General features: G+C 41.1%; 1 protein-coding gene across 3 annotated transcripts in view; it reads left to right on the forward strand.

Moving 5' to 3' along the window:
* Window positions 1–24,598, forward strand: part of creb5b (cAMP responsive element binding protein 5b) — a 415,327-nt gene that overhangs the window by 270,296 nt on the left and 120,433 nt on the right. For all 3 annotated transcript variants that reach the window (XM_048522115.2, XM_059654247.1, XM_048522126.2), the window contains one exon: window positions 16,415–16,525. In XM_048522115.2, coding sequence (XP_048378072.1) covers window positions 16,415–16,525 — 111 coding nt within the window. The remainder of the gene's footprint in view (window positions 1–16,414; window positions 16,526–24,598) is intronic.

Consider the following 24,598-nt stretch of genomic DNA (forward strand, 5'->3'; position numbering starts at 1 on the left):
CAGGCCAAGCAGCATCTTAAGAGCACAAAAGCTGACGTTTCGGACATAGACCCTTCATCAGAAAAGGGGGATGGGGAGAATCTCACTCCCACTACACCATCTATCTTCTCCTCTGTCCATCTTCGATCCGCCTCCCCCTCTCTCCCTATTTATTTCAGAACCCTCTCATTCCCTTTTCTCATGAATGGTCTAGGCCCGAAACGTCAGCTTTTGTGCTTTTAAGATGCTGCTTGGCCTGCTTTGTTCATCCAGCTCCACACTTTTTCTCTCGGATTCTCCAGCATGTGCAGTTCCTATTATCTCAGGTATTAGTGGAGCGGTGTTTTTCAAGCTGGAGGTCCATGACTAGTGGTGTTCCATAGGAATCCGTATTGGGACCTCTGCTGTTTGTGATATATATAAATGACTTGGGTGAAAATGCAGATGAGTGGGTTAGTAAGTTTGCAGATGATACAAAGATCAGAGGCGTTGTGGATAGTGTAGATGTTTGTCAAAGCATACAGCGGGATATAGATCAGTTACAGACATGGCTGGGAAATGTCAGATAGAGTTTAATCTGGGTAATTGTGACGTGCTGTACTTTGGGAGATTAAATGTTAAGGAAAGGTATACAGTTTAAAGGCAGGATTCTGAACAGCATTGACGCACAGAAGGATCTTGGGGTTCAAGTCCATAGCTTGATGAAAGTAGCCACATAAGTAGATAGGGAGGTAAAAAAGCAAACGGCATACTTGCCTTTATTGGTCGGGGAATCAAGTACAAGAGTCCGGATGTCATGTTGCAGGTTTTTAAGACTTTGGCTAGACCACATTTAAAGTATTATGTTCAGTCCTGGTCACCACATTTTCAGAAGGATGTGGAGGCTTTGGAGAGGGTTCAGAAGAGGTTTATTAGGATGCTGCCTGCATTAGGGGTTATGAGCTATAAGGAGAGGCTAGAAAAACTCAATCGTTTTCTCTGGAGTGGCCTAACACTCTTAACCATGTCCGGTTCTCCCTCCATTTTACCGTCTAAAGTATGTGCAATGTCAGTATCTGCACTGGTGGTTTCAAATCTCATCAAGTTACAGCATGTATTCATCCTCACTAAATTCTTTGTCTTCTAAACTTCCTGGCCAAGCTAAGATCTCAGGCAGTTGAGGAAATCATTGAGTTGTGATGCGGAAGGTCAGTAAGATAAAGGATACCTGTTTCCACAATCCTTAGCTTGTACATCACAGGATTGATTGTGAGATGAAGGCAAAAAAGGATGTGAGAAGCATGATTATGTAAGAGGATACTTTCTTCGTAAGTTATTGTCTAATTCCTCCTTAAACAAGTTAGACAACTCCAAATTGTATTTGCCCTGTGTCTGGTCCTTAGGTCTTGTGACTTCAGAGTTTTACTTAGCCAATATACCCATCATCCCTTGCTGTTGACCAAGTTATCAATCTGTGTTTTAGCAGCCAGGAGGTTACTACAAAATGGAACAGACATTTAGCTGGCCATTGCCTTTCAGGGGCAGTTCCAGTAATGACCAGGGTTGTCTTCTCCTTGGGGCTAGAATTTGCAGGTGTCCCCTCTGGCTAACTCCAACCATTATGTTACAAATTAATTTGCTCAGGTGTCCCACACACCAAAACAGTCAAATCAATATGAGCACAAACTGGTATGACTGCAAAACAGAACCAACTTCATTAGGAAACAAGTTACAATAATCTTTAATGCTAAACATACTATCTCTAATCCTATTTGGCCCCTTTAGCTTACAAAATGTCTCAAGTCTTTTATAGGTTTACACAGCCACACTTTGTCTGGGTCTGCGAAGCTGGTTTCTGTTTTCCTTTCTCTCCGGATGGTCAGGTGGTCTCTGCCTCTTGCCATGATGGTCTCCTCAAAAAGCCTCCAGAAGATTCAAAAGAGATTGGTCTGCAGGTGAAAATTGTATCATAGATAATGGGAACTGCAGATGCTGGAGAATCCAAGATAATAAAGTGTGAAGCTGGATGAACACAGCAGGCCCAGCAGCATCTCAGGAGCACAAAAGCTGACGTTTCAGGCTGAGACCTGATGAAGGGTCTAGGCCCGAAACGTCAGCTTTTGTGCTCCTGAGATGCTGCTTGGCCTGCTGTGTCCATCCAGCTTCACACTTTATTATCTTGGTCTGCAAGTGAACCCTGCTTTAGTACCATTCTGGATGGTTTTCTGGAAATTTCTATAGTTCTGGTCAATAAGGAAGACATACTTAATTGTTTGAAAAGTTGTCAATCATTTGGATAGCTTACTACTGTTTGTTTCTTTGTGTGGCAGGGCCAGGTGCTCTTCTGCCTAGGCCCTCCTTTGTTTGGTGGATAAGTTGCTGGGGAAATGCCTGCCCAGAATATCTGTTGCCTTTTACATCTTGCTAATGTAATTTGTACCTGGGTGCTGTATTTGCCCTGTGTCTGGTGCTTAGGTCTTGTGATTTCAGAGTTTTACTTAGCCAGTATACCCATCACCCCTTGCTGTTGACCAAGTTATCAATCTGTGTTTTAGCAGCCAGGAGGCTACTACAAAATGGAACAGACATTTAGCTGGCCATTGCCTTTCAGGGGCAGTTCCAGTAATGACCAGGGTTGTCTTCTCCTTGGGGCTAGATTTTGCAGGAGTCCCCTCTGACTAGCTCTTGCTGTCTCTGGATGCATGCGTGCAAAAAAGAAGGAAGTGTGTCACTGAATATTTTGCAATATGTTTGAATGATGCCTTGATTGATAAGATGACAGTGTGTGCAATATATTGTAGCAGTAAATGCTGGCCAACCACTGACACCAGCATCCCACAAATGAATGAATATGTAGACAGGATGTCTCTCCTCCTTTCCCCGTGTCCATGAAGACCTCCAGTGTAGAAAAACCTGTGCACCTGATGTTTCTTGTGTTCTGTCATTCTTCACTCTCTCCCAGGCTCAGATTCAGCTCACAATGTCATTATTGCTTCCATAATACATCTCAAAGGAGATGCAGACCAAAAGCAGGGGCAGGTTTTAAGTTATATATGATTTGGGACCCAATGCTGATGTATGTAGTCAATCAATGACAATGGTTGCGTGGGGAAATCAGCAAGAGGCACAAAGAGATTAAGCTGCATCCTTTACATCAAATCGATGCCAGATAAATGTGCCTTGAAATCTCCCCACCTGTTTTCGGGGTTATCCCCAATTTACCCCTCCATATTCTCACTTCTGTAGAAGAGGAAAAGCTAGAGGTCATCAACATAAGATAGATACCAGACAATCACGTAGGAAATTCAGAAGAAACTTCCTTATTCAGGCTGGTAGAAAGATGGAATACCCCAACATGGGAATTGCTGACTTAAATGGAATAGGTGCATTTAAAAGGAAGTAAATAGATATAGATTGGAGAAGGAAGCTGAATATTAGCTAATAGTTAAATAAGAAAGGATGGGAGGAGCGTAAACAACTGCATGTTGTAATTATTTCAAATAGCCTATTCTACTTAATTCTTTGTAAGTTAATGAATCTCAAAAATCATAAAACAGAAATGTACTGCCCTTGATTCCATTGCTTGTAATGCACTGGCTTTTGGCAGCAAATGTCTTTCCCCTTAATCCTCTGTACAAAATGATCCAAAAATGTATATAATCAATTTGGCTGAGGTACCCACTTCCTATTAAATTAACTCAGAATAAATAATCCATCTAAATTTTAGTTGTTTGAAGCCAGATGGTTCAACCTACAATGTCTTAAGTGTTTTTTGCATGGCTATACAGGCACTGTATTTAATATCGAGCAAAGTCTGCTGTTATGAAGCAGAAATTAACCCCCTGTGATAACTAAAACCAAAACACCCAGAGAGGCTCACCTCACCCTACAATCTGTTAAAAGAAATGTGAAAAGTAGTATAACCTGCCTCTCACCCTCAAGCTGTGATAAGGAGGAGGTTAAATGAAATAAACTTCTTTCACTCACTCTACAATCAACAAGTTACAGTTTATTTATCTAACTCTACAAGTGAACAGATTAACTGAACCATTACCAAACTGAACAATTCCCCTTTAACAACCAACTATTCCTGAACAAAACTAAGTTCTAATGGTATGCTGTTCCAATAAATATAAGAACATTTATATAAACCAAAATAAAAAAATCTTAGACTCTCAAAATTACAGCCAGGATATGCCTTCCGGAATGTTCTGTTCCTTCTGCACTGATGTTCAGTCCGGAACACCTTTCTCTGTCAAATTGTTGTGTCAGGAATATCAGCTAAGAGTGCCACTGTACCTTTGATAATGGTAACTCTGAGAGCTTAGAGAGTTCTGTAAGTGCTGGTGATTTTCTCTTTAGGGCTGCTGGTTGTTGTCTCTAACAGATGGGAGTTGCTCTCACCCCCAATTTTCAAATACCATCTTCTTTTACACCCTTGATGGCCTATCAATTTCTTACAATAGGATTGGTCCTAGGTTGTCAAAGCTGTCAGATTTAAATTTAATTAGTTTTTAGTCTCCGAATACCTGGTTTAAATTAATTGACTGATTCAAACTGGTTGCCTTAATAACGAAACAAGACTGCTGCCTGGATTGTTAACCATACAGCATTTTGATTCAAATGTTTCCATTTCAGAAACTATGTGCCTGATGCTGCTCACAGACTTATTTGTTCATCTTCAACCTTAGAAAAAACGCACCATCCCTTAAGGAGACTGTGAACTCTTCTCCCCGACACCCATCATTTTACAAACAAATTCTAATGTCCTGCCTTCCAAACCACAAGTACTCTACCCAACTTCATAACACTGTACTGTACCTTCCAGGCTGCCATGCAGCTGCATACCTGTGCTGATTAGCATGAAATTGCTTTTGCATTGAACTTCATTCTTTACTTGGATCTCCAAAAACAAGCAACAGCCCTGAGGCTATAGCTAGTTTGTATCCAATGAAGGAGACCTCTACCTTTGAGTTAAAGCAAGTAACTCAAAATCTTCAAATGCTCACTTTCATAAAGAATCTGATTTTAATTAGGTCTACCTGGTAGATATAGAATGAAAACAAATTTAAAGTAACTGTTGTAAACTTTCTGTTCTGACATTATTGTATAACCAGGCATTTATTTTGAAACGCTAATATTATTTGCATCTGAAGTCTTTGGATATAATTCTGAGGGACATCTGGACATAAAGTAAACTGTGCGTATTTTGCCCAATGTACTTGGTTGGCCAAGTCAGTCCTTATGCTGCTCGTTGTAGTAATGACCAGCAGCTGGGCCCAGGACAGAGGGTGTACATTCTGATCCAATATAAAGGGCTCAGGGCTTGAGAGGGCCGTCAGTGCTTGAGTTAGGTTTGGGGCTGGTGTGATCTAGCTAGAGGCCTGGGCCAGGAGCAGCACCAGTGAACATGATTCCTGTCCCCGTCCCTGTCCCTGTCCCTGCTCAGGGGACGATGAGCAATGGGAGGAAACTGCTGAGATACAGTATTTAAAACAACCCTGGATTTCTACTGAGGCAATGGGTCAGTTTTGTTCGTGGATGCTTCCTTAATTATTCTGCTAGTCAACCAACACTGAAAGGAAAAGCTTGAAAGGGAATTCCAAGAGATGAAGGAAAATAAATTCATAACTGGAGTGACCAGAATTCTGCCCACCATTCAATTGAGCAGCATTGTGTATAAATGTCTGAGTTGGTGTGATTCTATGTAGAAAGGCTCTACATCCTATCACTTAGCTGATTGAATCAAAAAGAGTGTTCCTTCACTTGTACATTGTGGGGAGAGCACAGACAGTCCTCACGTAGCCCATGCTTGCTAACCCAAAAGAAGACAGCTGCTATTAGGTGTAATTCTGTGATTGGGCAGCAAGGAAATTCATACTCAGCATTGATCAGCTTTGCAGTGGGCAGAATGTCTGTTTGGATAATTCTGCAATAGGTCACTGTTTGCTGAAACACAAGTAGCAACGCTAACAAACAGTTTAGGATAATCAGCCAGCCTTGTAACGTGGCATATTTGCACTTGCTGGTGGCTACTATCATGCATACTCCAAAACCTGTTCTTTGTGAACAAAAGAAACGTGTGCCTTTTGCCTTTTCACACAGGAGCTTGAGGAGATTAGTTCACCATTGTCTTTTTCCATAACAATGCCTCAGTTAATAAAAGTTGACTTACTAATGAAGTTTGTCCTGTAACATAAATTATCATAATGGTTTGAAATTTAGTATCAGAGATAATGGAAACTGCAGATGCTGGAGAATCCAAGATAACAAAGTGTGAAGCTAGATGAACACAGCAGGCCAAGCAGCATCTTAGGAGCACAAAAGCTGACGTTTCAGGCCTAGACCCTTCATCAGAAAAGGGGGATGGGGAGAGGGTTCTGAAATAAATAGGGAGAGAGGGGGAGGCGGACCGAAGCTGGATAGAGGAGAAGATAAGTGGAGAGAAGAGTATAGATGGGGAGGTAGGGAGGGGATAGGTCAGTCTGGGGAGGACGGACAGGTCAAGGGATGAGGTTAGTAGGCAGGAAATGGAGGTGCGGCTTGAGGTGGGAGGAGGGGGATAGGTGAGAGGAAGAACAGGTTAGGGAGGCAGGGACAAGCTGGGCTGGTTTTGGGAAGGGGAGATTTTGAATCTTGTGAAGTCCATGTTGATACAATTGGGCTGCAGGGTTCCCAAGCGGAATATGAGTTCCTGCAACCTTTGGGTGGCATCATTGTGGCACTGCAGGAGGCCCAGGATGGACATGTCGTATAAGGAATGGAAGGGGGAGTTAAAATGGTCTGCGACTGGGAGGTGCAGTTGTTTATTGCGAACCGAGCGGAGATGTTCTGCAAAGCGGTCCCCAAGCCTCCGCTTGGTTTCCCCAATGTAGAGGAAGCCATACGGGGTACAGTGGATGCAGGCAGATGTGCAGGTGAACATCTGCTTGATATGGAAAGTCATCTTGGAGCCTGGGATGGGGGTGAGGGAGGAGGTGTGGGGGCAAGTGTAGCACTTCCTGCGGTTGCAGGGGAGGGTGCCGGGTGTGGTGGAGTTGGAGGGGAGTGTGGAGCGGACAAGGGAGTCATGGAGAGAGTGGTCTCTCCAGAAGGCAGACAAAGGTGGGGGTGGAAAAATGTCTTGGGTGGTGGGGTCGGATTGTAGATGGCGGAAGTGTCGGAGGATGATGTGTTGTATCCGGAGATTGGTGGGGTGGTGTGTGAGAACGAGGGGGATCCTCTTTGGGCGGTTGTAGCGAGGGCGGGGTGTGAGGGATGTGTTGCAGGAAATGCGGGAGACGCGGTCGAGGGCGTTCTCGACCACTTCGGGGGGGGATGTTGCAGCCCTTGAAGAATGCGGACACCTGGGATGTGCGGGAGTGGAATGCCTCATCCTGGGACCAGATGTGGCGGAGGTGAAGGAATTGGGAATAGGGGATGGAATTTTTGCAGGAGGGTGGGTGGGAGGAGGTGTATTCCAGCTAACTGTGGGAGTTGGTGGGCTTGAAATGGACATCAGTTTCTAGCTGGTTGCCTGAGATGGAGACGGAGAGGTCCAGGAAGGTGAGAGATGTGTTGGAGATGGCCCAGGTGAACCTGAGGTTGGGGAGGAAGGTGTTGGTTGTCCTGATGAGTGCAAGACAAAAAGCCTTCTACAACTTGTCTCTCTTTTCGATATTATTTGGGTTCTTCTCTACCAAGTGGCCAATCATAAAGCTCTTAATCAAGTGTGATGAAATCTTCTATTTGTATCCACATTTTGTACTAAGCAAGCCAGCAGTCTATGGCTGACAACATAAATGGAACAGATAGTTCAAAAACTTGCTGCATAAAGCTTCAAACATTCGATTCTGCCCAGCAATAGGGGAGGATCTTATTGCAAGGTTTTATTAGGCTACTTATAATAGTTTCGGTATCACAGAAAGAAGTTCAAGGTTTCACAGCAAGGCAGTGACTGATGATCAGTGACTGGGGGAGAGAGAGAGACAGACAGAAGCAAACGCTGTGTTAGGACTGTTGCAGTTAGCTGCCTATTGCTGGGATGGCAGCTACAAAGATTCTACTTGAGGGAGTCAGCATGGAGTCAAGAGCAGCTGGATGATCTGTTCTATTAGAACTTAAGAACTTCTAGGAATTAGTAGATAGCTAAGTTTTGCAGTTAGGACTCAGAAAGCCTGCGGAGTTGGGGAAAAGGGAAAGTTGCTACTTTGTGTTGGGGAAGCCATGAAGACCTTTGTACAAACCTGAGACCTTTGATTTTTCAGTGCAACAGCTGAAAATCATTATTGAAATGCTCATTAGCTGTTTTTGCTTGATGCAACTGAGCATGAAATATCTGGTAGCAGACCTGGCTCAGTGAAGCTATCTCTCGGTGAAGAACTGGAGTTGTGCTAGTAAAGAAGGACTGGACAACAGTTTCTAAGCCCATGGGAGCACAAACCCATGAAAAGGGGTGATTGTCTAGAATAGTAAAGCAGTCTACATAGTGAAGCAGTCCATGACAGAGTGTTTCTTAAGAGGGAGTTTCAAGACCAGACTGGCAAAAGTGACAAATTATGATCTCTTGTGAAGTTTCATTTGATTTGATGATGCACTGTATTGTTAACATCTGGGGGAATTGCGGAGTTATCCATTGGATTTGTCTTGATTGCATTTGCTGTTAAATGTGTGCTATATGATATTCCATCACAGCCTATTACCTACTTGAACTATACGTTAATTGTGGATATTAGAAATAAGTTGCTCGTGTGTTTTAAATTGTATTACTGTTCTAATAATGTGTAATAATGTTTATTGTTGTTTGTTCAAAACCATGGAATCGTGTGGCTTTGTTCTCTTAGTAAGCCTAATTCTCGTACTTTGCCTTCTTTAAGAAAATAGGTTTCTGTTCCTTAGCCAGTTTGTAACATGATTAGGTATGCTGGTCCACAATTGTAACAAAAGCAATAAAGAAGAATCACTACCCTATTTAACATGCAATGACATCATACCAGGGGCAAATTTTTCAGCAAGCTTGATGCCAAAATTGGTTATTGGAACGTAATGAGAAATCCTCACTGTTGACAAATTCCTCAATCTAATTTTTGGTCTTAAAATGAATCAAGATGCATTCTTGCAGAAATCAGACAGACTGTACTGGGTATGTTAGGAAGAAGTCAAAAAAATCTGATTCTATCTTGATCTATGGTGTAGTTGAGAAGGAGCTTGACTACCATCAACTTAAAGCCATATTGAGGTCAACGAAAACTTGCATCAAGTTAAGCAAAGACAAAAACATTGTGAAAGTGACAGAACACCAATTCTTTGGAATGGTGTATACACCTAATGAAGTTAAGTCAAGTTCTGTAAACGTTGCAGCAGTCTCAGATGAAAGGTCCAAGAAACAAACGAATGAGAAGCTTCCTTGGCTTGATCCAGTCCATGGAATCTTTCATCTCTCACATGTCAGAACTCACAAGAAATATAAGAGCTAAGGAGAGTCCAAAGAAGTGCAGATTAGGTGGATTGGCCATGGGAAATATGGGGTTGTGGGGATAGGATAAGAGGATGGGTCTGGGTGGGATGCTCTTCAGAGTATAGGTGAAAACTCAATGGGCTGAATGGCCTCTTTGCAAACTGTTGGGATTCTAGGATGCTATAAGAGTAGATTTTGAATACCAGACAAATTTGTCACACTACAACAGAAATAAATTTGTCACTCCATATATAGATGCATCTACAAAAAGACTATGTGCAGTCTCGTAAAAAATGAAAAACATTTCCATCCAAAGCCCTCCCATTACCTGAAACCAGATGTGCTGTCACACAAAATGAGTTTTTGGCAGTTTTGAATAGACGTGAGAAAATCCATATATTTGTCCATGGGAGGAACTTTTCAGGAGAGAGTACCATCACCCACAAGAATATATCCATAAGAAAAACCTGTGCAAAACAACAGCAAGGCTACAAAAGTTACTCATAAGGCCTCAGCTTTAATGATTCAATCTAAAATGCAAAATGAAAGAGAAATTATACTATCAGATGCCATGTCTCAGGTATTTTGCAATGACAAACATGAGTTAAAAGATTTATGTATAAAGATGTAGAGGTATAAATACAAAAGATAGATATAAGGATCTAGATATAAAGCTAATGAATGGAACACCTCCAAAACTGAGCCAAGTTAAAGATGATATCAGCAAGATAAAAAGTTACAGAAAATCTCTCATCAAATGATCTAGGGAAGGCCTGATACTGTACAGCAAGCGTAGCCAACAATTCAATCGAAGTGTTCACTCAGATCTGGTTCTTGTAAAGAAGATGGTCAGATCCACAATCACTGTACCCAAAACAATTCAGAGAGAATTTTCCCAGAGTCTCCAGTATATAGACATTAAGGCTGCATCAAAGTAGAAAACTGTGAGCTTGGAGCCAGATCAACTATGTGACATCTGCAACAACAGTGGAATTTACATGAGGTTGCAGACTTCCTTGCTGAGCCAATATGTTTGCTTGCAGACGTTTCATCACCCTGCTAGGTAACATCGTCAGTGCACCTCTGATGAAGCATCAGTGTTCTGTCCCGCTTGTTATTTATATGCCTTGGTTTGCTGGGGTGGTTGGTATTACTTCCAGTTTTGTTCTTCAGTGGTTTGTATATTGGATCCAGTTCAATGTGTTTGTTGACAGAGTTCTAATTGGAATGCCAGGCTTCCAGGAATTCCCTGGTATGTCTCTGTTTGGCTTATGTGATTATGGATGTGTTGTCCCAGTCGAATTCATGTCCTTCTTTATTAGTGTGTATTGAGACCAGTGAGAATTGATCGTGTCTCTTAGTGGCTAGCTGGTGTTTGTGTATCCTTATTACCAGTTTTCCTCCAGTTTCACACAGTTCTTGCATAGTACTTTGTACATTACATTAGTTCTGTTGGTTGTGGGTATGGGATCCTTTATGTTTGTCAGTGGCTGTTGCAGGGTGATTGTTGGTTTGTGGGCTACCCTGATACCTAGGAGTCTGTATGGTCTTGTGGCTACCAACACCGATAAATGGAGCTACATCAGAACATTAATCAAATGAGCCACAACATACTGCGGCGACCCAGAATTGCACAAAGCAGAATAGGAGCACTTATGCGAAGCTTTTAAAAGGAATGGATACCCAAAAAACACAATCTGCCATTACCTCCGAGACAGACCACAGCAAGAAGACACAACACGGCCAGACACACTCGTCACACTACCGTACATCAGGGACATTTCAGAGATGACCACAAGACTACTTGAATTCCCTGAATATCAAACTCTTTTCTTAAATCATGCACTTGTTTTTTTTTATTTCTTCCGAGGTTCAAGTAATTGTCAAAGGCTTGCAGAACTTTGTCTAAAGTATTTGCTGCTTCTTTTATAACTTGGCAAGCTATAAGTAATTTGTTACAGTCCCAATCAAATACAAAATGTATTTATTTGGCCACTTTCTAATTTAGTATCTGTTTTGGAAGAATTTCTGTGCCTTAAGAATTATGTTATCCAAAACAGCTAGCATTCAGTCCTATCTGTCCCATCTCTGAAATTAAACTTGCCTGACAATACCATTTCTGCTACCGTGCCTTCTTCCTATGATTATTTATTTTCCTTGCATTGTAGACTTTTGATTTTGCAATATATTAATGCTGCTACTGTGTGCTGCTGTACTGGAAGCCTTACTTCTGTTTGTGTGATCAAAATGGAAAATTCCTGCCTTTTATGATTGCAATGGAAGATTTTTGCTTGCTGCGAAATGATCCTCACCTTTTGTAGCTTCTGTTGATTAATCCCACTAATTGCAGCCATAATAAATGATTCCTGTTCTCTTAAACAGCTTTACTAAATGAATTCCACGCTTTTCAGTTCCATAAGACAGATACTGTTTCTTTATGGATTTCCCTAAATGATTCCCACTGCCTGGAGTGCTATTAACGCTTCACAGATTTTTTTTTCCTCTGCATGAATTCCGCTGTCTGCATTTAGAATAAATTCCTTCTGCCTTTACTGCATTTGAAAAAAATTGATCTCTTACCTTTTCTGTGGCACCAATTGAGTCTCCTAACTTAATTCTTCGATTAGTCCTGGCCTATTTAGGCTTCTAATTCATCCTTTATTACTTTGATTCTGGCTTTCTGATATGCCAGGGTTTGCAGATTTGTTTTAAATTGTTTCTGTAGCCATTGTCTTCCCTGACTATAACCGTGTTGTGCGGATCCTGCTGCCTATTCCGACTGGACCTGTGCTGTAAGTAATTTGTTTACTTCTAAGGTGCCCAAGCCTGTAATCTGCACCTTTTTTTTAAAGACTTCCCTTGCCCACCAGGGATTTAAACTTCATTCATAGTAGTGACTGAGAGCTATTCCTACAGATCATCGGGAACTGATCTAACCTGTGACCATCTAAGATGTGACTATTGTTTCAGCTCTAAGGAATTTCTGGTTGTCTTCACTGTTGTGCATCCCTTACCAGGTGTGAAAGACTTTTTGGACATCAGCTGTAGATTCTGCCATGCAGAATCTTTTCACAATGTTCTATTCTATAGGGCTGTCAAATATTCAATAGTATTGGCTTAAAGCTCAAGACAAACATGGTGACAATTAGGGACATAAACTCGATAGCCAGGATCTAAAGTAAAAGCTGAACCCAAAGTTCACAGCTGAAAACAAAGACTTTAAAGGCAGGGATAGAACAGTATCTTGGAAGGTACAGCTGAGGAAAATGGACTCTGAAGTTATGCCATGACCTTAGAAAACTGAGAAGAATGCAGCTGGGAAAGGATAAGACTCTGGAGGTTGGAAAAAGACCTGAGAAGACTTTGGTTACAAGGCTGTAGAGCAGGAAGATTCTGAAGTGTGGGACAAGGAACATCAGAAGAATTTGAAGCTTATCCATGAGCTGGAGAATAAAATTTCAGAATCAGAGCATTTCAATAGTGAGAAGAAAGAAGCTAAAAATCGGTCATGCATAATAGATAGTTGCGATGACAGATGCAGTAGAGATCTTGCCGTGTCATCAACAATTGGAAAGACTTTAATGAGGCTAGAAGTGAGAGCTCAGGCAGTAGCAGTTTCAGTGGAGGAGCAGTAGATTCAAGTCTGCACATATTTACACGCTGTTGGTCTGCTAGCTGATTGAACAGAGAACAGTCCGATTGAACAGAGAAATTTCAAGTCAATACGGGCCACAAGCTTTTTGTAGTATTACTGGGATCAAAAGTATTCTCAAAAATGCCTCTACACATACACATTTTCAGACTTAGGCCAATGGGATATGGTTATGGAATAACTTTTATTCCAGGCAAGGCATATGTTAGACTTTCAAGAACAGTAATAAGCAGAAAGTAATGGTCTTATTCTTGTCAAGGTAGAATCTTATTTTCTGACTATAACCAACCAACTCTATTGACAACTGAGGGAGAACCCAAACAATTTTGTGCAGCCAAAAACCTGACAATGAGTACACACAAGTCAGACAACTTTGTATGGGAGGGCAGTTGAAATACAGTCCGACAGACCTGAAAAATTACCATGTGTCGAAACAATACTTGACAATAGCTTAAGATTTATTGGTGTAAAGCCATGGAATTGTTGTGCCAGAGTCAATGTAAACAGAAACCTTACACAAATTTCACGGGAACCATCTTGGTATTAAGAAGTGAAGAGGAATAGTAAGTGTGGATAACTAGGCATTTCAAAAGACATACAGGATTACATTGTGGCATGGCAGATTTTTCACAGACACAGCCAAGTGGCTGCAGAGCCAATCATCATTCTGGAAAGGTTTGGGAAAAGGTAGTAAGGGATTTCATTGCTTTTAAGCAGAAGACTTACTTAGTCCAATTCGATTATTATTGAAGAAGAAACAAAAAGCAGCAGAGATGGCATATCTCCAGTCACAGCGCAAATACTCTGGTAAGTGGAACACCAAGACAGAAAGTCTGGTTAAGGAACAGAAAGTCAGAAGCCATGGTCATTAGACAAACCGAACAATTGAGATTTCATATTGTCAGAACAGCTGAAGTGTCACTGGTCTTAGTAGAGTCAAGAAGTGAGGCTAACTATGGTTATCACAGGATATGGGACATCTGTATCCCTATTACATCATACGTTGTACAGAATGGTACAACTATTCCAAACACTGTATGACATCGTCATCTTAGTTCTGAATTCAAGCAAACTAGATTGGAATATCCAGCCCAGATTCCATATCATCTCAAACTGCGAAATTTGGACTTTGAAGGAGTGGGGAGATTGTTATAATGGTGATAATGGTAATAATGATGTAAATAATGAAATTAATGATTGTAAAGGCTAAGTAAGTAAAAGTAACCTACTGGAATTATGTAGAAAAAGTAGAAAGAAATTTGGGAAGGGATGTGGCATTGCAAAATTCATATCAATTATGATGATCTACTTGTTTACATGACTGACATTGGTAAAGAGTGAAGATACTAGTATAGAGCGAGCATGTGAGGAGAGAGTTCTTAGACACTGCTCTGGAGAGCTGCATTTAATAACCAATTATGCACAGATGTCAAGAAAAGAGTGTCACAATACATCAACAGTTGAGGACTTAGAAATAAGAAACAAGCAGTCTCAAATATTGTATGTGCAGAAACCCGCAGCGAGGATACTTCAGACTAGTATCTCTTTGTGCAAATAGCACACAAAGAATAATAAAGGTTTAAAGCTCAAGATAAAGCAAGTTTCATCACTAGTGGTTATCACAAAATGCAGGGCTATGTGATTGTAATTGGAAGATTTAAATACAATTGTACAAAACAAGTTTTTAACCTGAAATAAAGCATGCTAACTGTATTTTCACTGAAGGCTCAGTGCTAACAGGTGACATCATTCCTTTGGTGATTCCAACAATTAGTATTCATTCTCAAATACATTGTGCAACAGCGTACTGCTATTAACAGATGTGAAGCATTCACAATGGATGTTTCCATTAACGTGCAGTTTCCTGCCTTAGTTTCAGGATGACTTAGAGGAGAAGTTTTTCTTTTTTACAAAAGAGTTTGTTCCCAAATTCAGATGCTGCTGACTTAAAACTTTGTTTTACTTGCTTTATAAAAAGAGGATAGTTAGGATAATTCTGCTTACATTTTGAGTAATGCAGCTCATACCTTGGATAAGACATGATCAATTGATGCAAAAACTTATAATCTAATCATTTTATTAAAGGACATTCTGCATAGTGAAGCATTGTCTCAAGTATTGCTCTGCTTGATGATGACCTTGCAAACATTTTTGATCTGTTGAAACATTTACTTTTGACAGAATATTGAATGTTCATAAACTCTTATGTTTTAAAACTGTAATTGAGACGCAATTTTGTTAAAATGTACAAGATGCCGAAGGAACTTAATTGGATAGACACTGATTGATCTTTTCCTCTGGCTGGAGAAACTGTGGACGTAGTTTCAGGATAAGGGACTGATCATTTAAGGCTAAGATGAGAACACATTTATTCACTGAAAGGTTGTAAACAGTTGGATTTCTCTACTGCAGAAGGATGTGGATACTCCATTGTTGAGAATATTTAGGTTTGAGATAGACAAATTTTAGGTCTTTTGGGGAAGAAAGGCTAAGGGGAGTAGGCAGAAAATTGAATTAAGGCAAAAGATCAACCTTGACCGTATTAAATGTGGAGAATATTTTGGGATTTACATAGTCTATTTCTGCTGCTAATTCTTGTGTTATTAAAATTGTTATTTTTATGACTTTTCTTGTACTGATCTTCTAGTTTCCTTCCTGGTCAGTTGGGTGTTGGCTTTCAAAGGTTTTGTTTTGGAAATTGCCTCCTTGCAGTGTGGATACAGGCAAATGGGCTGAACTGCTGGTGATACTAGCACTCAATGTCAGAAGAAGTCAGATATCTTTTCAGATCAAGTTTTATTGCATCCCAAGATCTCCATCATTCTTTTTATACGTCCACTATTTGTGTGTTGAAACATCATTTCAAACAGATGTTTGGCCCCTTCAGGTATATCTTTTCTTCAAGACTGGGGTTGATTCAGCTTTGAAAGGTTCATCTTTCTCTCCTATTTTTCACCTCGCTTCCTGACATTTTTGCTGATTGCTTCTATACAAGTTAATTACAATTCCATGGTCATTATGGATGATACTCAGTGAAACAATAGGATCTTGCCACCAGGGAGAACTCCACATTGCTATATTTAGAGAAGCTCCATTGCATTAAGTGCCAATCAGCCTGTAACCGCAAATATGCAATTCTGAAGTAATAATCATGACTGATTCTTCAATAATTGTCACCAATTGAGCACTTTGGGGGAAGAAGTGTAAATATTTAACTGTCTCTAAGTTATCTTGTTGTTTAATAAATAAGTACAGCCGAGAATATATCTTTCAAAATATAATTGTATGTATCTCAATCAATTGTGAACTTGTGAAGTGACATCCCTTTAAAACCCTGTCTAAAATATATTTTTTCTTCTGTTTCAAAGATGGATAGGCAATTATCCATGAGCTCCAATATCATGGGAATGCCAGGCCCTTCTCTAAATAATCAGTGCACTCCTCCTCAAGTCCAACAAATGCACTCAGAAGCCAAAATGGTAAGAAAAGCAACACATTCTTTGTCTGCATGAGTGTGTATGGGGGTGGAAGGGTGGGGAATTATCTGTAATTTCCATGAAACACGTGGTTTTAAATACATTCCATCTCCCTATAAAGTTAACGTATTGCACAGTTTCTGGAATTTTTTAAAAAGTTTGAATCACAAATATATGTTGCTAGTGACTATCTGTTGAACAGCTTGTTTACTATGGCCCCTGGGGCTTCTTGAATCATTTTTGTCTTTGTAGTAACGGCTAAACTTTAGTTGTGTTGTAATAGTACTATTCAGCTCTCAGGAATGTTATAATGAGTCAGAAGTGTCCATAATGGGTGTTACTTTATACTATTCTATGTAAGCTTGTTTAGTATGGTTGTTTAATGTCCGACTTGATAACAAAATTAAGCTATTAGATCATATACTTATTAAATCACCCAAAGAGCCTTCGGTCTTTGATTAAACTTAGACTGAGTGAATTTTTCAGATTTTGGCTTTTACACTTAATCTTTCAAAGCACTGTACTATAATACTTGAAAATTGTTTGTGGATTCAGTAAATTTTATTCGATTTAAACTCAAAGCTGATATCCGAGTATTGATTGATTCCTTGCTAATGCACATCCTTGTTAGTGTTAGTTACAACAAGTGAAAGAATGTCACTATATCAATATATGATTCAATTATAAATCATTGTTTGGAAGACTGAGGTATTTTTATATTTTCATGTTTTATTACAGTTCAGTGCAGTATATACTTTCAAAAGGTGCAGATGTTCTTAATTACATATAGGCAATGGCATTATCCTCAGTAGCTTATTACTGTAGACCAGTTTTGTTGCCTGCAGATAACAGTTAATTTATTTGAGCCCCAATATTTACAGGGACAGGGCTGGAGACTGTTTTTATTAAGGAGAAATTTGTGATAAGGGAATTTATCACTTTTTAACCTGCCGTTTGGCAGTGGATGGTCACCTTGACAAGTTGACCAGAGGGGAAGTCCACACTGAGAAAGTTTGCAGGTTGATCAGGTAAAGTTGGATGGAAGGGAGGATCAAGAGAGATTTTGGGGTAACAGGGGTCTGGTTGGGGCAGAGGGGTGGGTGTTTGGCATGAAGGGCAAGCAATCCAGAGGGAAGACAGACCAGATGAGCTCATGGGATAGAAGTTGAAAAGCAATAGCAGTCAGATGGATCAGACATAGTTTAAGAATTAGAGACAGTAAAAGGAATCTAAGCACAACTGAAAATTTGCTTAAGGGGCTGGGCAGACACCCCTGCTCCTCCAACTCACCAGGATTCTCTGAGAAAGCACTTAGCTGCATGAATCACTGGCCTAATTTCCGAAACCTTAGGAAATCCAACTCACTACAATTTGATTCAAATCAAGCTCCTAACTGTACAGCCAGAGCTGATTTACGTATAAAAATGAGACATTCAGTTTCTCCAGTACAGAACACCAGGCTGTGAAAATGCAGATAGTTGCAAATACAGCAGTTGCAATTAGACAAACTAATCTTTTATTTGTAAGCTTCCTCTGTGCCTCTCAGAGCTATTAATTTTTAAAACTTCCTCCCTTCCCCCAAAATGTTTTTGATCTCCTTATGAACATAATGGAGTAGATTTTATGTATCAGGCAGTCAGTGCAATAGATGAGTCACCCATGTGCATGCTAAGATTTGTTTTGAAGACTGGGCCTCATTTAGTTGAGCTGCAGTGTCGAGGCATTAATTGGGAATCTTGATGCAGCTCATTCCAAATGATCAAACAGCCTGTTGGCTGTTTTGGTGGTTCTGGGGGCATTGTGATTGCGGAAGGCTGAGGGCAGCGGACGTCCAGATTATTGTTACATGGCTAGGAGCTCTCCTGCTTTAATTTTGGAATAGCCTTTCTGAGGACTCAACAGCCTGCAAATTTGGTCAAAGCACTAAAGCTTTTCACTCTGTGCAATTGTGCCTGAAAATAGCAACTAGAGCCCTTTGTATGTGGTGGAGGACCAGACTCGCATATTAAGAGTCTACTACCTAAAACAGCAGCCCTTTTCAGGATGACAGCAACAGCATTATCATGGTTAATGGATAATAACTGCCTCACAGCTATCTTACTGCTGCTACTGTAATACAAGCGGTTACCGGGACTCTGCATTGCCATTGTTAGCATCAATGAGGAACAAGTTGGTAATACACCCTCTTGCTGAAAGGTAAGACTGACAGAGACCGTCATCTGCATTGAGTTGGTTTTGCCACCCAGAATAGAATCTTGAATGCACCACCTGAACTCCCCTTGTATTAATTAAAGTTTATAGTATTAAACTTTTAGCACAGCCATAATCAATGTGCCATAGACATCAGCACTTATGCCTAGACCCTTGACTCCGATGAAAATGTTAAGGAAAAATTTTATGCTATCCTTGATGAAGTTCTTGCTGCCATCCCGTAAGGAGACAAAACTAATTGTCCAGAAAGATTTAATGCCAGGGTTGGCTGTGTCTCCAATGTCCATTGGGAAAAATGGGATGCGAAAAGCCAGTGCAAATAGTGCCTTCCTTTTGACAAATCGTGTTTAGCAAACCTCATTGTAATAAACATATCTTCTGCCAGAAGGACATATACAAAATCACATGGAGACACCCTCGATCATAACACCAGAACCTCCTGGATTATCTCATTGTTTGAATCAATGTGATGCCCTGTAATTTCAATCCATGCTGGGATCTGATGTGCACTGGACTGACTGTTGGCTTTTTTCAATCTGTTATGAACATTCAACTCATACAAAGATACTGCAAGAACCAATGTTCCAAGGTGAACAATATCAATGTCTCGATCTTAAAAGTAACCAGACCAAAGGGGTGAGTTTCAAAAAGCAGCTGGAGAACAAATCAGAAAAATCTTCTCATTATCAATTTAATTTCAGAAGAATGGTATCAAATAGTCAGCTGTACTAGATCCCTGTGTCTAGATCATTGGGTTTAATCATTGTTGTCACCAGCACTGTTTTGACAAAAATTAAGCCTAAATATATGACCTTCTGGATCAAGAACAAGCAACCTTTATTGCATTGCAGAACAATCCCAAGATCGCCAGTCAGGAAAGTAGCATTCCAACAACTCAGGCCAACAGCTAAAGATAAATCTGGAAGATAGAAGTCAAGTGGTTGGAAGAGAAAATACAAGAATTCCAACAGTATATTGACCTTCATCCGAAGCAAAACATTTTTGAAGCCACCATGGTAATCTATCGACAAATGTCAAATGGACATAAGCTCCTTTGGTCGCAGATTATGTCTCTCCTAAAGATGCCATCCATCAAAATTGGAAAGAACATTTCAAATTCATCAATAATGAATCCACAGTAGCAGCTGATACTCTCTAGGCTATCTCAGCACCCTGTTGTAGAAGCCATTGGTAGGCCACTATCAATGGAAGAGCTGCCAAAAAAAATGAAATGGATCGAAAACAACAAAACCTGTAACCCTAATGTATCCCAACTGAAGTCTTCAAAGATTTTGGGTCGACAAGGAGATCCAAAACAGTATTACCTCTGCCACTTAAGCTTCCTGCAACCTACAACAATGAATATTTGACAACAAAGATCTGTAGAAATCAACATAAGATAAAATGTACAGAGCAGCTGTTAACATGCACGCCTGCCCTTCAATAAAACCTGGACTATTTATCAGTGACACGTAAAGCAAGAGAAATTTCACCAACAATGTGGAAACTATCTTAGATGAAAAAATACTTACAACCTCTGCCATATTCTTCTCTGCCATAATATGATTTCTCTCAATGGGAGGACTGATAAACAAATGCTAATATCCTTCTTGAAGTCAGATACACAGGAATTTAGGCAAAAAAAAATCTGCAGAATCATCTACAGTGAACTGGAGAGATAATGGGAACTGCAGATGCTGGAGATTCCAAGATAATAAAATGTGAGGCTGGATGAACACAGCAGGCCAAGCAGCATCTCAGGAGCACAAAAGCTGACGTTTCGGGCCTAGACCCTTCATCAGAGAGGGGGATGGGGGGAGGGAACTGGAATAAATAGGGAGAGAGGGGGAGGCGGACCGAAGATGGAGAGTAAAGAAGATAGGTGGAGAGGGTGTAGGTGGGGAGGTAGGGAGGGGATAGGTCAGTCCGGGGAAGACGGACAGGTCAAGGAGGTGGGATGAAGTTAGTAGGTAGCTGGGGGTGCGGCTTGGGGTGGGAGGAAGGGATGGGTGAGAGGAAGAACCGGTTAGGGAGGCAGAGACAGGTTGGACTGGTTTTGGGATGCATCCCAAAACCAGTCCAACCTGTCTCTGCCTCCCTAACCGGTTCTTCCTCTCACCCATCCCTTCCTCCCACCCCAAGCCGCACCCCCAGCTACCTACTAACCTCATCCCACCTCCTTGACCTGTCCGTCTTCCCCGGACTGACCTATCCCCTCCCTACCTCCCCACCTACACCCTCTCCACCTATCTTCTTTACTCTCCATCTTCGGTCCGCCTCCCCCTCTCTCCCTATTTATTCCAGTTCCCTCCCCCCATCCCCCTCTCTGATGAAGGGTCTAGGCCCGAAACGTCAGCTTTTGTGCTCCTGAGATGCTGCTTGGCCTGCTGTGTTCATCCAGCCTCACATTTTATTACAATGAACTGGACACTGTTTCTGGATAGTCAAGAAGTATAGGTCCTGAAGAAGAATAGGACCTGTTCTCCTGACACTCCAGGGGAGGACAAAGAAATCAGCATAAAGATACAATGAAGCTTTTCTTGAGATGTGACAGCATTGATATCAATGATCGGGAGAGCTTATTACCGATTGTTAAAAATATCGACAGGTGGAATGTAAAATTGATAAAAATTTGAAACCCAACCTCAATACGCCAACTTCCACTTTTGACAGCTGCATAACAAACAAATTTAAATTCAACCCTGGCTGACTTTGGGAATATTAGACAAATGAAGGACTTCTGCACTCAGGCATTAAGTTTCTTTCCACTTACCTGCTGGATTCATTTTACCTAATTCATTGGTCTCCAATTCCTGCTTACCGCTTCTCAACCCTCCTGTTTAACTGTTTTGACCTCTGCTTTGCTCTGGATCCTTGATTGCCACCTTACCCTTGACATCTGATCTCCATTCAGGTATGGACCATTATCCAACTTGTGAAACTGGTCTCTGTACCTCTGGTTCCAGTACAACTCCATCTCCCTCCAGTCTTTCTGACACTTAGCTCATCAACCCCCCACCCCGCCCCCGACCTTCTTCTTCTTTTCCCCACGCTGTGGTCTGATGTCAGAGACTTCTTTGCTCAACACTTGCTAGACCCCTCAGTCTAGCTTGGTGTGACTGCGAAATAGGGTTGGACTTAAAATGGTGACTGTATCCTTTAGAACTGAACCCATGCTTCTAAGTTCCCCGATCACAAATTTTCTCCCCGACCATTCTGTCTTAACCTCTGGAAGAACATCAAAGTCTCAGGAACAAATGAAATTTACCTCAGCGATACATGATGTTTTATATAAATAACATCTTGCATCTGAAATTAGGTACATAGAACGTAGAACATTACAGCACAGTACAGCCGTGGCAGCTGCCAAGTGATCCCAGGAATTTCTGGAGTAGGTCCTCTATATTTCATTGATATCGGGGGCTGACTCAGAGATGGAAAGTCCCTGCAAAAGTTTTACTTTCCCTTGGTCATTCAAAGTACGATGTGGAATTAGAAGCTGAAGAATCAAGTAGTTGGGGGAAATTGAAAGAACGTTTTAAGGTTTGCATGGTTCCTTATACTACAGTATTATGAACTAAAGGGAGGATCTAGGTAACTTCTCAATGTCTGGCAGACAGGAAGGCAGATACACTGAGATGCCTTCCAGTGGCTTCACAAATGATAGGGTCAAATGTAAAGTTACACTATGGATTTTGGGGCCTAGACAATACATTTGTCCATAAACTTTGGGAGAATATTCATTCTTTTTACGAAAAAACACAAGAATTGTCCAAAACTCAATAAGTAGTACCTTTGTGTCTTGAATTATGAAGTAAGTATTCAAATATCAAATTAAATTTAGACTTTTTTTTCTTGTCTGCTCAACATTAGAGCAGTTATTTTCATTTTGAAATGATAGTTTGTGTTGATCATCCTTGTAGCTATAATGGTAGGCTATTCAACTATGCAAATATGCCACTATTGTACAGTAATGCTGGTACAATACAACAGTCTTTCTTACACCATCACCAAGAATTCACTACAGTGTTACTGATGCCATTTTAATTTCAACTGCGTTGATTTTTCTTTTGTACCAAGTAAAATGGCAGGAAATGGGATGATATTAACAGCATCTACTTGGGTTTCATTAGTGACACTCCATGGAGCTCTAACATCTCATATGATGGTGTCGATGGCCAGTGTAATTGGAAACCGCAAACATACTATGTCTATGCCATAACACTGAGAATTTAAACAAGAATGGCATGGTCGTTTAGTGGTTAGTGCTGCTGCCTCACAGCAGCAGGGACCCGCGTTTGATTCCAGCCTTTGGAGACGACAGCCTGTGTGGAGTTTGCACAATCTCCACGTGTCTGCTCGGGTTTCTTCTGGGTGCTCCAGTTTCCTCCTACTGTCCAAAAATGTGAAGGTTGGGTGGATTGGCCACACTGAATTGCCCGTAGTATTCAGGGATAGATAGATTGGGTGGGATGCTTTGAGTGTCAGTGTGGGCTTGTTGGGCCAAAGGGTCAGTTTCCACACTGTAGGGAATTATGGGTCTGTAAGGTTTTGGAGTAGATTTGTAGCTTGGGTTGTGGGTGTTGAGGTTGCTTGGCTCACTGAGCTGGTTTGTTGTATCGCAGACATTTCGTTACCATGCTGGGTAACATCCTCAGTGCAGCCTCCGATGAAGCATCTGTGTGTTTTCCCGCCTGGATTTTAATATCTGGAGTCCATTGAGCTGGATTGCCTCACTTCCGGTTTTCCTTCATAATCAAATGTATATGGGGTCGCGTTCAAAGTGTTTATTAATAGCATGCTTCATGGAGTGGCAGGCTTCTCGGAATTCTCGTGCCTGTCTCTGCCTAGCTTGTCCCAGGATTTTGGTGATGTCCCTGTCGAAATGCTCATTCTTCTCATCCATGTGGATTGAGATGAGAGAGTATTGGTCATATCTTTTTGTAGCCAGCTGTTGTTCATGTACCCTTGTGGTTAGTTTCCTTCCTGTTTGACCAATGTAGTGTTTCTCACAATCTCTGCAGGGGATCTTGTAGATGACATTGGTCCTGTCCATGGCGGAAAGTGGGCCTTTGGTTCGGGTGAGCAGTTGTTGTAGGGTTGACATGGGCTTGTGTGCCACTCTGATGCCCAATGGCCGTAGGAGCCTTGTGGTGAGTTCCAATGTGTTCCTGATGTAGGGTAGTGTGATGTGTGTGTCAGGGTGTGTAGTATCTTCCCAAATGTTGTTCGTGTAGGCATCTTCTGACCCAGTTTTTTAGATATTCGTTATCCCTGAAAACCTTAAAGAGGTATTCTTCTTCCTCCTAGCAAGGTTCTGAGTTGCTGCAGTGTGTCATTGCCCCTTTAAACAGTGTTCGCATACTATATGCCCATTCTTTCTGAAGAAATTTCTTTTCTACTGACTTTGAATTTTAAGCAAACCCATTTGGAGAATGGGACCCAGCTCAACTGGAACAGAAGAAAACAATGAAGAGATGATTTTATTTTTAGAAGAAAATATAGGGAGATTTTAAAGCTTCATTTCAGTTAGAAAATGGTTGAGAATGACTTTGAGACCAGAGTTTTATGGTCACCCTCACCCATCCGGAGAGCAATATCAGACAGGAGTGATACAAATGTTGTGCTCCAGAGCACAAGGGCCCGCTATCTATCTATCCATATTTGACTCCACTGACATTTTTTTCCAGTGGGTGGAACCGCCCTGATACTGTGTTCAGCCCGTGAGGTGCAACTCCTCATATTTCCTCTCCCTCATTCAAACTGACCCTCACCCTCACCCCCAGCCCCAACTCAACCTTGTCCATCAATATACCTGACAAAACCTTGGAGTTCATCAAGGCTCCATCCACCTGATGGAAGGGG

The sequence above is a fragment of the Stegostoma tigrinum genome, chromosome 2, assembly GCF_030684315.1.
Source record: "Stegostoma tigrinum isolate sSteTig4 chromosome 2, sSteTig4.hap1, whole genome shotgun sequence".
NCBI lineage: Eukaryota > Metazoa > Chordata > Chondrichthyes > Orectolobiformes > Stegostomatidae > Stegostoma > Stegostoma tigrinum.